The sequence below is a fragment of the Gossypium arboreum genome, chromosome 3, assembly GCF_025698485.1.
Source record: "Gossypium arboreum isolate Shixiya-1 chromosome 3, ASM2569848v2, whole genome shotgun sequence".
Taxonomy (NCBI): Eukaryota; Viridiplantae; Streptophyta; class Magnoliopsida; order Malvales; family Malvaceae; genus Gossypium; species Gossypium arboreum.
Window position 1 is genome coordinate 69,827,196 of NC_069072.1, and position 18,018 is coordinate 69,845,213.

The 18,018-nt window shown below is 32.4% G+C and overlaps 1 protein-coding gene across 6 annotated transcripts; it reads right to left on the reverse strand.

The window, feature by feature from the left end:
- Positions 1–463: 463 nt before the first annotated feature.
- Positions 464–12,518, reverse strand: LOC108464537 (uncharacterized). Of its 6 annotated transcripts, none has more exons than XM_053025736.1 (11): positions 12,057–12,518; positions 10,250–10,318; positions 8,768–8,863; positions 8,417–8,541; positions 7,926–8,121; positions 6,682–6,857; positions 5,769–5,898; positions 4,145–4,305; positions 1,162–1,232; positions 993–1,070; positions 464–820 (listed from the first exon to the last, which is right to left on the reverse strand). In XM_053025736.1, exons 1-11 carry the CDS (start codon positions 12,342–12,344, stop codon positions 723–725), a joined length of 1,488 nt encoding a protein of 495 aa, XP_052881696.1. In that variant the 5' UTR covers positions 12,345–12,518; the 3' UTR covers positions 464–722. The 6 variants fall into 6 exon arrangements, 5 of the variants coding, with proteins under 5 accessions (XP_052881696.1, XP_017620377.1, XP_017620376.1 ...); XM_017764888.2 differs by having other exon boundaries at positions 977–1,070; positions 8,785–8,853; positions 12,057–12,517; XM_017764887.2 differs by having other exon boundaries at positions 977–1,070; positions 12,057–12,517.
- Between the last annotated feature and the right edge of the window lie 5,500 nt (positions 12,519–18,018).

Here is an 18,018-nt window from a genome sequence, read left to right on the forward strand (position 1 = left end):
TTTTTACCCTAATCAATACTCAAAAAAGATATTTGGGGACGACCAAAATGAAAGTAACGTAAAAGTTAGGCGATCAAAATGAAAACACAAACATGATATGACATGTATAGTTAACCGCCATTAAACCCTAAAATTGAGTAATCAAATTACATAATTTCATTTTGGGTGACCAAAATGTAAACACCCTAAAAATTAAATGTCAAACTAGATAATTTACCCTATTTATTTTTATAATATTTAAATTATTAAATAAGTAAATATATTTTAATTATTTTTAACAAATAAAATGAAAATGTTACTTTATACTAAATACAATAATTAAAAACATTATTAAGAAAAGTAAATAAAATTTAAATAATTACAATGCATTGATGAATAAAATAACGAAATTATTTGGAAATGTAAAAAAGAAAACAATTGATGATTAATTAGTACAAGTTTGTGAAAAGACAAAGGCGTCAGATTCCTGAATGTGGGTGGATTAAGCAAAACTCGAATTCAAGGATTATGAGAGAGATGGGATAGTAGCATAATAGCAATTTAACAAGCACTTAGATTCCTCAATTAATCATATAATAAATAAAGTCTCCGCCCAAAATCACTTGTTGGGTGCTATCACTATGATGTGTGTTTTCTATGATTCAACCCAATGCAGCAGTTTTTGTTTCTCCGCATCAATGTCCAAATTAAAGTAAATACGAAAATCGTGAAATATGAAACTGTTAATAGGCTGCTATATGACTTGCAATGTGACCGCAACAGTGACGCTGATGATGCGTCTGCTGTAATTGACGCAAACCCTTCTCGGGACTCTCTTCGCCTGCAAATAACACACCATATTTTAGTATAATAATGCCTCTTTACATAGAACCAGCACTTGCTAGTTGGATACCCTAACATTTTATGCTTCAAATCCGAGCATGAATTTTCTCAGGCTTTAATTTGGGAGATCAAAGAATTCAGAAGAATACAGTACCCCAAGAAGGTCTTAACTGAGTTCCACAATGATGCAACGCGACTGGTTTGTTTAATCGAAGCACGCTCTTTGGATTCACCAGCTTCATGCATCCCTGGAAGATACAATCACACAATAGTAAATGAAACATGTACCTTTTTTAAAGTCAATAAACACTTTCAATTAGAAGGAGAAAGAACCAATACCATCAGAAAGACAGCTTCTCTTAGACACTTTGAGTGAAGCTACTTCCTCAATAAGTTCGCGTTCTTTGTTACTACCATTACCATCATAACAACTCTTAGGTTCCAAACCAAAATAATTTCTCACAACAAAATCAGATCAGCAAACTATTGAAATAATCATTTCACACTTACCAAACCAAATACCTAAGCACCAAAAGATGTTCTAAAATCCAGACAGGAAACTAGCAACCCTCACTCAAACCCCAAACCTAAATACTCATCCTCAATACATTCAAAAAAACCCAAAAACTCAAAAACCTTTCAAAGCCAAAAAAGGACACAAAAAACTACCCTAAAATCAATAAAAAATTGGCCTATTATCAAAACCTAGCATAGTTGCCAGTTCAACAAATTCAATTGGCTGGGCTCAACTGAAAGGGTCATATGAAATGAGTTTTACTATTAAATGAGTACTAAATAGCAATAGATTAACTTAATGGTTTACATTGACTTAATGGTTTCATTATCAATTGAAAGGTAAGGTATGAGTTCAAACCCCACAAAGTGAAAGATATCCTTTCAAAAGATCAATAATAATTCAAAATAAGAAATTGATGCAAATCTGGAGTGTTTAACCAGAAAGTTGACTGCTCCAGTTATTATTTGGTTTAAGCATAACTTTTAAATGAATAGGTTACTAGTTCATGCCCACAGAGTCCAGTCCAATTTTTAAAACCACTGAGTATTGTTATATATGTATATCATCTTAACAAGGGATTTCCTAATTCATTTTGTATTAGGCATAGGAGTCAATTTTGAATTTTTCATTGATATAAATAGGAGTGGTTAACTGAGTTTAATCGATTTATATACTAAGCTGAACTTTTGATTTAAAAAGAATAGGTTGAACAAACTCTTAGGATGTGTCCGTCTCTTCAGATTAACATTCACACGTTTGACCACAATTGTGATTATTGTCATTAATCAAAATATCTCTCAATTCTATGAACAGAAATTTCAAAGAAAATATTCTTCCGTTTTTGTCATTAAGTTCCCTTTTAAAAGATAAAACATATTTTCTCCTGAATGTTTGTAGCATTTAAAACTTTTTACTCTACGTTGTGTGAATAAATAATTTTAGGAAATTATCATTTCTTATTTCAAAATCATTTCAAGTAGCTAAACTCATGCAAAGGGTTACCAGACATTGCCTCACTACAAGCAATGTATGTGAAGAGAATAATAGAATTTTGCTAAGTTTTCCCCTTGCACAGAATCTGTTTAACAGTGACTCCACACCTTAGGGTGATATAGCAGTTTTGACATGAGACCAAAATGGCACTGAGTACAACGTGTTTCTTGCACAAAAATGAATATTTGAACTTGACTTTTTCACAGAAGGTTCAAAACAAAATTTGGGTGGCAAGTAGCCGAATCAAGCTACTTGTAAGCTATTTGCTCAATGGCACTTGAGCTTGACTCATTCAATGTCGGGCTACTCTAGTAAAAATTGGAGTCAAGTTCAAACTTAGCTTAACTAGCTCTGTGACCTAACTTTTGAATACAATAATTTATACATAATATAATTAAATATATCCCTAGGTGTTCAGAGAGAATATGGAAATCAAGAGAGAGATTCAGAAATGGAAGCAATTAGAGAGAAATATACACTTGGGAAGACACAGAAGATTAGGGAGAAAACTAGACAGCATCATCTGAGGGGAAAATATCTCAAATATCACAATAACTAAATGTTCAATACCCAAAATCTATCTGAAACAAAAATGGTGAATGTACCTAAGAGATCCCTCTATTATAGGAACCTGGTCAAATTAGTCCCTCTACTATTAAATGGATCAATTTAGTCCTTGTACTATTAAAAAGAATCAAATGTGGCCAAATTGGAAAGAGTTAACATTTACAGTTCAAAAAATATCATTTACTATTTAACAGAGTAAACATTTTTAAAGTTTATATGGTTCTATAAATGAAATCTTTTGCTTGGAATAGAACTGCAATTGAAAAAAAATAATTTTCAGGACATTTTTATATAGTAAATGTTAACCCAGTTACAATTTGGACTTATTTGATTCTTTTTAATAGTATAGGGACTAAATTAATTCACTTAACAATAGGACTAATCAATCCAGTCCCTATAATACAAGGACCCCCCAGGTACTTTAACCAAAAAAAATAACATAAGCATTTATAGCTAAACCAAAACCTAAGTAAAGTGCAAATTACTTATATGTGCATTGGTGCACCCCTAATCACTTATATAACCACGCAAATTTTTTATATCATATCTTTTACAGCCAACTCCTACCTAATGTGCTACTTAACACAGAAGCTAATGCATTTTCAAGAAAACAATCCTCAGGGCGCAGCTTTTTCTTTGCTTTGTATGGAAAAGAAAAAGAACCAACACAGGTATAATCAAAATCTGATGCCTTGTGCTTTTATACATTTGGAGATACCTTTGATCATGGTTATATTTGGTGATTCATGCTGTTATTAGGATTTGGTTTAGTTCATTAGTTATTTTTATTATTTCAATTTAATGTAGGTTTCAATGACAGAGAAAATTGAGTAAGCAGTATTTCTCCTCCTGTTGATTATTGTGGTTTTCTCACCCTATTTCTTCTATAGCTCCCAATTTTCTCCTCCCTTGGTAATTCTTGTTTCTAATTATAAGTTTCCATGTTATCATTTTTCTCCTATTCCATGTCACAATCATATCATTCCAAAGTATCTTCCAACAAGCTTTAATCTCAATGTTAATCGCATAATAGAAATAATATTTTCACTGTTCCCTATTAGTAACTACGGAACAGGTCTCATACCCTCAATAAAAAGGTTAGGTTAACACATCTTCAGGAGCAAAAAGAAACACATCTTCAGGAGCAAAAAGAAATTCAGAAATAAGGACCATAGAAACTAAACTATTGCAATTGTAACTATTGAAGATGCATGAAGTAGTATGCAGGTATTGCCGGATAAATACCTGATATCTTTTGGGATCAGAACATTCACAATAAAGTGATGATCACCTCTAACTGAAGGTTTGTTGACATCTGGAACTCCCAAGCGTGAAAGTTTCACTGCATCACCAGGCTGAATCCCACAGGGGATTCGAAGATCTTTAATACCTTCAACAGTTTCTACCTGAAATTTAAAATTATTGATTAAAGATAAAAAGAATTCTCAGACACATGGAAAATTAAGGACCAGAAGTGCTTCAGTGTATAATGACTCGCTTAGAGACAAACTTACAGAACATATAGATACTTGCTTTACATTTTATGGTGCTTGATATGAGCACAAAAAACCAAAGTACTTGATATGAATGGAATATGTATGAAAAAACTAATTTTAAGTGGTTTTATCCTTGTATTCAAGTAGGCCTCCCACAATTGCGGAGTCAATGTAGACTGGATGTCTAACTTGGCATGATAAGCCAAGTAGTTTGTTGTGACATTTGTTCATCATAGCCACAGTTTTTGAAGTTACTATCCCACATAGGTTCCTTTGGAGTTTTTGGTGGCATTATATTCACTTGGACTTAATTATTCTAACTATGGCCAACTTATTCTCGTTTGGTTGCAAGGGAAATTGCTGGTCCTAGGTTCCTAAGCATCTCGACAGTAGGCTATGTTAAGAATGTGGTGCTCCTAGAAGCTGATGAGTAAAAAATAATTTGCCCAAAAAAATAATACAAAACATAATCAAGTTCCCATATAGGACGTTGGTAACAGAAAACCAATAGGGTCAGATATTAGCATATGCTTTAGAAGCTATTTTTAAGTTAACCTGGAAGCAGGGAGAATTCAAACACCATGGGGTATTCAGTCTTGAGAGAAAACTAGACTCCAATTCATCACAAGGTACTTGTTTGAGGCATGATATAACACAATTCTAACTAATTTATCCATATGAAATGCACTAACAGCCTCCAAAAACTGGACAAAGTCCAAGTTAGATTCAGAAGGTAAAAGACTAGCCATGCCCAATCCCACTTTCAATTCTTGCATTTCTTGGCAAGATTCAAAAAAACAAAAAAGTTGAATAAGGCATAGAAATCATCTTTAACAGCAGTTTATAACTAATGTCTTTTCCCTTGCGTTCTACTTATTTCATAATTTAGAAGGGGCTATTGGTCTGTGTTAAGTAAACAGCATATGTATGTTGAGGAATTTAAATTTGTTCCTCCGACTGCTTTGTGGGTTTATTTATGGTTCAAGCATAACTAGTAGAAGTCTTTATGAGGACAAGAAAAATATCATTTAGCATTTTATAACTTAATTCCATATCACATCAAAATTTTTCTATTTTACTGGTTTTAATTAGAATTATTTCCATGTGATATTTTGTGACTTTGAGGTAATGTGTGTGTTAATTTTCTGAACTTATGTACAACTTTTTATAATAATGCATCTATCAGTATAAACTTGTATATTCAATTTGGAATGATGCTCTCTGAACAATATCTTATGGGCTACCCCTCACCTTAAAAAGAATTGAAACCCCTTGTAATATATTAAGGGCTACATTCACTTTGTAATATACTAGCCAAACACATTAAGGCTGATGATTAAATTAATATGGGGTAACAAAAAGTCAACAAGTACCTTCACCACTGTCCCGAGTATTGCCTCGGTGTAGTCAACATTGATCTTTGAGTAAAGATTGAGACCGTCCCTCCAAATTCCTTGCTTTACTCCTATACGGAGGACTACGAAGAGGTCACCAGCAAATCCCCTAGAGAGAGAAATGGCTCTGTTATTGCAAGATACAAGTTTCCTATGTACAAAAAAATTCTAACCAAAATATATAAGATGGAAACAGATGTGAGAAGAGAAAGATTCTCAAAACAAAATGACTAATAAAAATAAGACGCCCAAAGCTCAAGCTGAATCTCCCTTCTTGTGTCTGATAGAGACTATTGCATTAAACAAACTAACAAGCTTTACTTCAGAGCACTCACCTTCATTACTTAATACCATTACTCTTAGCTAACAATAAAAACAAAATAAGAAATCAAAAGAATACAGAAATATAAAAATGAGTCATTTACCCAATATTGAAGAAAAAGATTCCTGAATATGGATAGAATCAAAGGAGTCATTTAGCAGATTGACCCCATTAAGCATGGAGGGGTCCAGCTTCAATATAAGACCACAGGAAACCTACTAATACATAACAGACTGGGACAACACCACTTAACAAAACCAACAAGAGAAATAGCCCCTTTTCAGGAAAGAGAACCAAGCTTCCAAAGTTCGTCATTTCTTCATATTGCTTTCCGCTTCTCTCAATTCCAACCCTAAGATCAATCCTACTCAATTTGGCTGCTTAGCCAACTATAAGTCAAAAACCAGAAATACCATCACAATCTACTATCAACTCACCCTACTTGCCGGCCAAGGAAAAAAGAAAACACTCACCCAACTTCATATCTCCGAATGAATTCATATATAAAAGGGGAAAAAGAGATCCCCATATGCAAAGACCAACATAAAGAAAACTTGACTAGATTGATACCTTTTCTTATCAACATTGCCTTCTCCACGTATTCGCTTTGTGAAACCATCAGCAACACCAGGGGGTATGATTACTCTCATACTCCGTTTCACTTTTACTTTACAGTAGCCACTACATCTTCGACATTTTTCAGTGATTATCTTGCCCTTGCCACCACAGCTTGAGCAAGTAGAAACCTAGAAATATAACATATTATCTATATAACATATGCTAAAGATAAAACTGATTTCTAAAATTAAATAACAGGTCAGGTAACAAAAAGTTAAAGTTAAACAATTGCTCTTGGGCTTACTACTTATAGTTTTGATTAATGACAGAAATTGTGCAGCCTGTCCTTTTAGCGATGCCCAGGGCGCAAGATGCAATCTAGGCATAGAACCATTATACTGCCTAAGGTCTATATACATGTTCTTAGTGTCTAACTCTCATCCAAATTTCCAAAACTCGTAGAGTCAGCGCAATAGGATACAAGTATATTGTATGTTCAAAGCTAACGGGAAAAAAAATAATTGCAGAAAGAAAAAGGACTAGGAAATAATCAAATAATATTAATCTAAAAGATTCCTAAGAATCTGCTAATCTATCCCTACAATCACATGGAAAAGGAGATGAGATGTATTTTACTACTAATTTACAAGAGTATTCATACAGAGATGAGAACTTTATACAAGGAAATAATCAAATAATATTAATCTAAAAGATTCCTAAGAATCTGCTAATCTATCCCTACAATCACGTCTAGAATCAAGTTATAGTTTGTAACAAAATCCAAGCACATAGCCACCAAAAAGTGACAGCTCTTTATTCTTTCCTTCACCCTCCTTGTTCTTCTTCAAATTTTGCTTCCTTTTTGACTTGTTTTTGCATATCCTCTTTTTCTTTACCTACCAAATTTAGCTATTTCCCACAACATGGAGGTACAAAAGTTTATTCCATTCTTCCCATTTAATATGAGAATGCCAAGTTCAAATGTAACACTTGAGTTTTGGTGCCCAATTAGCTCAACAAATAGCATGATTTAATCCTATTATTCAAGTTTAATATAAAGTATATAGATACTACGAATGCAGATCTACAATTCCTTCCACAAGTTGGCAAGAAAACTGAAAATAGAAAACAACAATTTAGAGAAGAAAAATTGGAGAATAAACAACTATTGCATCATCAATCACTTTAATGTAAATTGGAGAATAAACAATTATTGCATCATCAATCACTTTAATGTTGCCATGAGGATATAATACCTCTATTGCCACTCCAAATGGAGTCCTTTTGGATTTCGTTGACCCTCCTTTACCTCCACAATCGGTACATGATTTTATGCAACTACTAGTTTTAGCACCTGTTCCGCCGCAATCATTACATGTTTCAAGATAGGATACCATAATTTCACGCTCTCCTCCAAAAATAGATTCTTCAAAGTTCAAATGAAGTTCATACCTACAATATTATGAAATTCAAAGTTAGAAAATAAGAATTATTTACTCAAATCAACACAAATAATAATATAACAATAATTAAAAGTATAGCTTCTACCTCCTTTTTCAATCTAATATTTTAAACATTAAGGTTATATTGAGAAATATACTTTTATATTACAATTTGTAATTTTAGTTTGCATTTTATTAGACATAAGGTTAAGTTTGACAGTTTGCTTTTTGGTGTCCAACATTTTTCTTAAAGATCTAAGCATATTATGTGATGGCCAGGAAAAATCGTCCAAGTAGACAGTTACCAAATATCAAGATCGTTGCTTCCATTATTTCTCAAATTGAAGTTAAAGCCTCCTGGTTCACCCATTCCACCAAAGAACCCATCGGAACCACCAAAGAATGCATTATACACTTCGAATGGATCAACCTAAAGATGAACATTGATCATAGAACATGAAGCATAATCATGCATCCCAAATATTACAAATATATAACCACAAAACAACCACACCCACCCACCTAAACTATGCGTTGACCCAAAACAAATTAATAAAAAGAAGAGCAAGGTGGGGTAGATGAGAGGAGATTACTAGTGAACATAGAGCATGCCATTTGATACTTGCAGAGTGCAATAGAATTAGCCATTATCTTACCGCTGCTGAATAATCACCTGATCCATCATATTCTCCTTGTAAACCTGCCTCACCGAAGCGATCATATAAAGATCTTTTCTCATTATCTGATAGGACCTACATAAATGCATCATTATGACACAACATAAAAAGATGAATATAGTGCAAGTGCAATACTATCAATAGCTTTGATGCTTGGACTCCTCAAAAATGGAGTAACTGTTTCAACATGGCACGATCTTAGACACAAGTAACATTGCCTAATATCCAAGATATAGGAATATAAGGATATTTGAGCAAGGGCTTGTTATGAATTCAATAAAATAGGATATGTTTCTTAAATTAAAAAGTATTGAGTAATCAATTTAATTTAATGAAGATGTGAGTAAGGATAACAATGGCTTTTCTTTTCCTTTAGTTAATTTTTCTTTTAAAATGACAGAAAATTATAATGAGCTTCTTTTCTTTGAATCACAAATAGGCCTCTCGAATAGCAATATGCAAATAGGCTTTTCAATTTTCCAAACAGGGTTTTGAGTTTAAAAACCTGGACCTTAAAAATTTTGTAGGCCTAAGTAACACTTGTTAAGTCACCTGCCTAGGTGCTAAGGCACAGTGGAAAATCAAGATTTCACCTTTGACCTTCACAGGCGAGGCTACTTTTATTGGGTGCTTACTTTACTGTGCTTTGGCTACAACACTAGGCGACAAAAAAGCTAGCTTTCTAAAGCCAATTTTTGTGTAAAACTCAAATACCATTATTTATTTCACTGACGCGGTGAAGCAACTATTTAAGTTTCTTTATTTATTTATTTTTATTTTAAAACTCAAACATCATTATTTACTTCACTGAAGCGGTGCAGCTAACTTTTTAAGTTTCTTTTGCTTTTTTTTTTCTTTAACTCAAATAACATTATTTCCTTCATTGAAGTAGCGAAACTGACTTAAATTTCTTTTTCTTTTTTTATTTAATTTAAAACTTAAAATACCATTATTTCTTTTTATTGTATTAATTATAAACTTTCTAATCATCAATTTTATTATGTTAAAATTTTGTTAAATCATCAAAACACAAAACTTCAACATCCTTCAAACACTCAAGCTCTTCAAAACCAAAGGTAGACACTGCCAATCAAAAGTAAACATGTTCCCCCACCCCCTACATTCTTTATCTATTCTACTATTTGTTTTCCTTTTAATTCTTTTCTCCTTGTCTATTCTTTATTTATCTTTCTATATAATTTTTTTTCACTAACTTTTTGTAATAGACTAATCAAGGAAATTTAGAGCTACTGTCTAATGATGACTTTTAATTTCATGCTTATGCTGTTTTTATTTGAAATATATTAGTAAGTGAATTATTAGACTTGAACAAAAATTTGAATTTATAAAATTGAATTATATTAAGAGTTAAAACAACAACTACATTTTTGAGAGTCCAGGAGGATTGGAAGAAAAGAATGCACTTCTACAAGGAAAAGCTTTAAAAACAACAATACTAACCTCATATGCAGCACTTATCTCTTTGAACTTCTCTTCTGCACCAGGAGTCTTATTCATATCTGGATGATACTGTTTTGAATGATATATCAATTATTGCACAATATGTGAACTAAAGAATAAGTTAAAACATAAACGGGCAAAGTCACACAACTAGGACTTGACCTAGTAGTTTTTAACCATCCAATCAAGGATCAGCATCTAAGGTCTCTCTCTCTCTCTCTCTCTCTCATATCAAATGTAGTAAAATAACTGGTGCTAATCCAATTAATCGTGACATGTGCCAATGGCACATATATCGTGTTCTTTATTTTCCGTATTACTAAAATTGAGCTCAAGAGGAAGCTCGAGATTGCAGATTTACTTAAAGTAACAACATGACAACATCCGTTTGTCCGACCAGAATGTTCTTACTCTTACAAACAAATGCACTATGGGCAAGTTATCCCCAAAAAAAAAATAAATAAAAGCAACACTCATTTTATAATCTTACACAAACAACATGCTACCCGTAAAGAAAGGGGAATAGAGAAGGGAAAAAATATATTAGAAGACTTTCGAAAGCTCTTTTTTCCATCTCAGTTAGTTAATGTAATGGAAATGTAAGGAAGGATATGAAATGAACTAAACAGTGTATATATTTACTACCATTTTGAGCCTTATTACTCCATCAACTTTGCAGTGAAAAAAATTCTAGGGAAGTCAGTCCACCCAAATATGTTGCAGCCTATAGCTTTGAAAATAGGGGCATAGGGAATCGAAAGAAGCAAACACTATGCAACCTAGAAGAAAAGGAGAATGAGGGAAATAAAATATCATAAGGTTTATGAAAACTCTTTTTCCTTCCTCTAATTCAGTTAAGATAATGGAAATTTAAGGGCAAGAAATGAACTAACAAGTCATATATTTATTATCCTCTTAAGCCTTTAACATTCCATCTACTTTCCAATCATCCTCATGCATAGAGAGTCAATTTACCCAAATATTTAGCAAAAATCCTGGTACAATCAAGCAAAAATCATAAGCTGATCATCAGAAACCTGACCTACATGCAAACCCAGATAGTTCACTGCCCCTGAAAGATTTTAAAAGATAATACTAATCATTTTAGGATTCTAATTACATTCTTTCTCTACATAAACTAGAAAATATTGGACTGATTCCACAGGTGTTAGAACCAAAGACAGTCCATAGCTTCAGATTAAAGTGAAAATAAGGATACAAAGACATCACAATAATTAAAATTCACCATTCCAATTATAGAAGGTAGCATGAATATCTCAAAGGAACACTCGGCATTTGAAGCAACTAGGTCATTGGTTTGAGATCAACTTGATGCAAGAACTCTATGGAACTGGACTATCTTATAGGTTAATTCAGTCTTCCAATGGATGAATATAAAAATAGAGGACGAAATATGGTAATGGCGTGTAAACATTAAAAACTCGTATGAGTTCCTAATAGTTTAATCTATAACCTATGTTTTTACATTTTTTTTCAACTCTGATTAAAAACCTAGACAGATTGTTTTCTAAAATGGTTAATCTTAAATCAAATAGACGGTCTCATTAATCTACTACTTTATATCCCTTAATTTCATTCCATTTAGCATGAAAAAGAAAATGGCAAGGCAACAACACTCGTTACTTTCAAGCTATCCATAAGAAGCAAAGATTATATCATTTCAAATTTAAAAAAAAAAAAAATCAAATCCAATGTTATAAATTCAATCCTCCCAAAAGATGGAGTAATGTTAGACAACTGCGAAATTCTAAAATAAACAGCAAGCTAATTGGAGAAAGCGACGAACCTTGCGAGCAAGACTCCTGTAAGAGGTCTTAATCTCTTGCAAAGTGGCACCACGACTGACGTTCAAAGTGGAATAATAATCGGAGCCAGAGGAGGTGGCCCTGATTACGGCGCTGTGACGGCATTTCCTCTTGATGATACCAAGACGATAGTAAGGGGCGTGGGTTTTGCAGAAGAATTGAGATTCGCTCCATCTCAAGCCCAAGACAGAGGTTCTACTGCCACTGCCAGGAATTAGAAACGAGTTCTGTCTAATCCCACAATTGTGCAGCGGATACGATGTTGCCATTATTCTTGCACTTATTAGCAGAGGCTTGGGGTTTTGCAATTTTGTTGAGGTTTTAGCACCAATCTGCCCTGTTGTTTCCTTTCTGGGTAAATCATCCAACAATGCATATTTTTTTTTATCATTCCATTATTAAACTTACAAAATCGTTTTTTCTTAATTGCTACTAAAAATTTGAATAATTATATTATAACTTTTCAAACACGTTTCTATATTATTTAAATTTAAAAGCTAGTTTTATACAATAATAATATTTTAGTTTTAAGATATATGTTATTTTAAATATAATTATTTATTATTTTACTAATATCCTTCAAATAATCTCAAAATATAATATAATTTCTCATACTTTTAACCTACTAAATAATTATCTTATTTATTATAAATTATTCATACTAAATTTAAGTAAATGATAGAGTCACCCAATTATTAGCCTATTTCTATTTTGGTCATCAAGGTTTAAAATTTTCTATTTTAGTCATTAACATTATTGAAATTTTATATTTTGGTCACTCATTCTTTAAATCACTAATGGTGACTTCTTTTATTGACATAATAACAAATTTAGCCTTTCAATATTTATAGATTTTATTGATTTAATCCTAAATCTAAAAATTAAACAATTTTAACTCACAATTTTACATATTTTGTAAACTCAGTCTTTATTCTTAAAAATAATAAAAATATTTAAAAGTTCATTTTCAATAAAAATACATACAAATTTATAAAAATATTTTAAAATAAATGAACATGTATTTTTAGCAGTTTCTAACATAAAATTTGTCTATTAAAATAAGTTTATAAATAAAATAATAACCTTATAAATAAAACAATTTAAGGAGGAAATCCATGAAAAAGACTTATGATTCAACTTTTCCCTTTTTTTCAATATTAACGACAACCATATTCAGGTTGGGTTAAAAATTATAGCTTGTGGTCAAAAAGGGTGAGAATCGATGCCTATAGGTTGTTGCCTGTAACGAGTTTGTTACGTTTGAGGGCGGGCATGATTAGAGATATATAGGTGAGAATGGAGTCTTAAAGACCCATTAGGTGGAAGGCCTGTGGGTAGCTCCACAATTGATTCCTAATTCAATGGCGCGATTATGGAGGACAATGAAATAAAAAAGTTTAGAGTAAGTGATATTGATGATTGTAAGAGAAAGTGGTGCCCAACGCTCAATAAATTTGATGATGACTAAGGAACAAGGCCAGACGTATGATAAAAGTTATTATTTATAAAATAAACTAAAAGGAAAAGGAAAAGTTTGAATCGATTTAAATCTTGTTTGTGAGGTTTTTAAAAATATTTTATTCATAAAATAAAATAATTGTTTTAATAAATAAATTTATGTCGAAAAAAGAAAAATAGGTATTCATTTATTTATAACTTTGTATGTATTTTTATCGAAATATGAACTTTTATTTTTTTTGTTTTTAAAGTCTTTTTTATTTTAAATTTTTAAGAAGTAAGACTAAATTGAAAGAATATATAAAGTAAATAGTTAAACTTAGAATTAGAACTAAATTGATAGAATCTATAAATATTGGAAGGTTAAATTTTATCATCCAAATAAAAAAAAAAAAGAGGCCATTGTTAGTGATTTAACAGAGGAGTGACCAAAATATTAAATTTCAATAACGTCCATGAATTAAGGAGCCATTAAAAACCCAAATTAACATGTGAATTAAAGGAGTCATTAAACTCAATTTAATATTTGTCCTTTTAATTCCAAACAGAATTTAAAGAGATAAGTTTTGCTAAGGAAAAATCAAAATTACGTATTGGGCTAAAATATTTGCAGGGCCTAGAAGGGCTAGGTTGGTCCAAACATTTCGCGTCTCCCATGTCGTACGGGTGCACCCAAACCCCGACGAGTTTGGATTTGCACCCCCTACACGTGAGGGAAAGCATTAGCTTAGTCATTCAATAACCACCAAGTTGATTCATATATATAAACATATTCCAGATTTGATATCTAAGTAATATGGAACTGAACTTTCCATTTTCCTCAACATAAATTCACAAGTGGCTTACTTTGAGCATCAATTTCTCACTCATCACTCAACCATTTTGAGCATATGATATACCATTGTAAAGGTCTCATGAGGTAGAATATAAAACCATAATTTTATGATTTAAATCTTCACCTTTACCAACCGAGAATATGCTTCAAAGCTTCTAAAAATTTATTTTTTCCAACAATCCCCAACATTAATGAAATTGATAGTTTTAATGAAAAACATTGACTCGATGTGGTGATAGAATTTATGATTGATAGTTGCATGGGATAGGTAGGCGTCAGCCCTTGAACCTTCCCTTGTGAAAGTATATTTACTTTAGTAGCTGACCTGTACACAGAATGTCCTTGAATGGTTCTGTCGTTTGTGTAAATGTTGTTATACCTCACACAACTACTTATTTGGCAAGATTTTAGTTCTCATGAGTATGTTCATATGGTTGTGAACATCTCCTTGTTCTGCAAGAGTTTGAGAGAATTATGCCCTAGTAGTCTCCTCGAATCGACCCTACTTCACTCTCACATAGGTGACTTATGTTGCTCGGCTCACTGAAACATACAATGGCCATTAAAAGCATTGCTTAACATATCCCAGTTTTTATCATTGTTTATATCATAGGAATGAACTAGGGATAAAAACCCCCATAGTGATCTCACAAGGTCTATGCAAGTAAGTTATCCTTTTGAACCTAGATCTTAGGATCCCTAGTCAACTAAGTTGGGTTTTCCTTCACATAGCTCTTTTAATTTCCATGGGCTTTAGTCTCATTCCTTTCGATGTTTTATCAACTTGATCTTGATTTAAGCCTTTAGTTAGCAGATCCGCAATGCTATCTTTTGATTTTAAAAAAATAATAGAGATAACTCTATTTGAGATTAGTTGACTAACGGTATTGTGTCAACGATAATTCTATTTGAGATTAGTTGTCTAACGGTATTGTGTCGACGACGCATATGTCTCGACTTACCATTATACATTAAGTTCTGTGCTTTACCAATTGTTGCTTTGTTGTCACAATATATGCATATTGTGGGCACAGGCTTTGTCCTGTAGGAATATCCTCCTAGAAGTTTTGAAGCCATTCAACCTCTTCTCCAGATTTGTCTAGAGCTACAAACTCAAATTCTATTATGGGTCTGATTATAATCATTTGTCTTGAGGATTTCTATGACACAGCTTCTCCTCCCAATATAAAAACATATCCACTTGTGCCTTTAGCATCTTGAATATCAAATATCCAACTAGCATCAAAGAATCCTTCTACAATAGTAGAATATTTGGAATAATGCATTATGTAATCCTGAGTATATCTGAGATATCTCAGTACCCTCACAATTGCTTTCTAGTGGTTTTCCCCTGGATTGCTTGTGAATCTGTTTAAACTACTCACAATGAAAGTAATATCTGATCTAGTACAACTCATAAGGTACATTAGACTGCTTATGACCCTTGCATATTCCATTTGGTCAACACTTTCACATTTGTTTTTGGACAAATGTTGGTTCGTATTTATTGGAGTTCTGGCTATACCAGAATCATCCTTGCTAAATTTCCCAAGAATCTTGTCCACATAATGTGACTGAGTCAATATGAAACCTTCAGATGACCTTTTGATTTGGATGTCCAAAATCACATCAGCTAGCCCCATATCTTTCATGTCAAATCTTGAAGTTAACATGTCTTTGGTACGTTTTACCATTTCATTGTTACTTCCAACAATAAGTATGTCATCAACATATAAGCATATGATTATATACTTAATGTCGGTAGTTTTTACATACACACATTTGTCACACTTATTAATCTTAAAGCCATTTGTCATCGTGAGATTATCGAACTTTTCATGCCATTGCTTTGGTGCTTGTTTAAGTCTATATAAAGACTTCACCAATTTACAAACTTTCCTTTCTTATCCTAGAACTACATGACCCTCAAGTTATTCTATGTAAATCTCTTCATTAAGATATCCATTTAGGAAAGTTTTTTTAACATCCATTGATGTACTTCTAGATTCCACAATGTGGCAATTACAAGTATCATTCTTATAGAAGTTATTTTGGATACTGGAGAAAAAGTATCAAAGTAGTCAAGGCCTTCCTTTTGTCTATAATCTTTTATAACCAATATGGCCTTGTACTTATCAATTGTTCCATCTACTTTTATTTTCCATTTGAAAATCCAGTTAGAATTTAATGGTTTAATTCTTGAAGAAAGATTCACTAATTATCACGTATGATTTTTCATGATAGAGTCAATTTCACTTTTAATAGCATATTTCCATAAAATACTTTTGGATGACTATATAACATCGTTATAAATTTGAGGTTCAGCCTCTAGCATAAAGGTTAGAAAATCATATCCAAAAGATTTTTCCACCCTTGCTCGTTTACTCATTCTTGGCTGTAACAGCCCGATTTTGGGCCTAGTTGGAACAGTGGTTTCGGGACCATGAATCCGATATAGAAAAAATTGTTTTTATTACATTTTTATGGTTTACAATTTTACAAAATGATTTCGTGAAAATTTCGTTCGAAAATTTTGACATTTGAGCACTCAATTTAGCAAAAAAGACTAAATTGTAAAAAGTGCAAAAGTTGAGTTCTACATGCTAGAGGTGTCTAATTGTTATGAAATTTTAAATTGAAGGTCCTTAGATGGTACCATTTTACTTTAAGTTGGAAAAAAATAGACATGAGGTAAGAGAATTTTAGTATTTTGAGAAAAGGGCATTTTGGTCATTTGGTAATTAAATGAATTAAAAACCAAAAATCAAGCCAAAATTTAGTCCATCTTCTTCATGCTTCGCCAAAATTTGCAAGGAAGGCATAGCTAGGGTTTTTCCACTTTTCAAGCTCGATTGTAAGTCCGTTTTAGCCCCGTTTTTAATGATTTTTATGTTTTTGAAATCCTTGTAAACTAATCTATCTATTTCTACCATTAATTTGAGAGATGATTGAGGTCTAGGGTTTGAACCATGTTAGATACTTGTGTATTTTGATGTCTAACGCTAGATTATGCAAGTTTAATGCTAGATAAACAACTTTTACTGATGCATTGAGAGCACCAAAAATATCCTATTCCCTGTAAAATAGCGAAAAAGAAATAGTAAAGGGGAAGTAGGGTCGAATCCTCAGGGACCAGATTATACGAATGCTTGTTTTTCGAAATCCTAGGCAGAATCGTGCCCAAGAAAACCTACATTCCTAGAAAAAATAAAAAATAGAATTTAAGAATTGATTTTGGAAGCGAAAATAAATAAAAACAGAATTTAAAGTTTACTGAAATTATGATTACGAAAATAATAAAAATAATAAAGAGAGTTTTAAGAGAAAAGAAATTCTTATGGGAAAGTTCTAGCCTCCGGTTGTCTCATTCCACCTTGGGCTCAATCCTTGGCTTTTGGATGATCCTTCTCGACTCAAGTAAGCCAGTTATAGTGGAAGAGGACGCCTACAACCACCAGCTCCAAAGATTAGACTTACGATTTTTAGGGAACCTAACTCTAGCCAATAATCTATGTTAGATCAACGCTTCTCAATGGCGAATCCCACGCCATTTTGTCTCTTTGGCTTGCCAACCTCTGACGCAGTAAGTTAACGAACCGACTGTGTAATCCTTCCAAAACATACAAAGCGACCGCCTTTGCATACGTTGA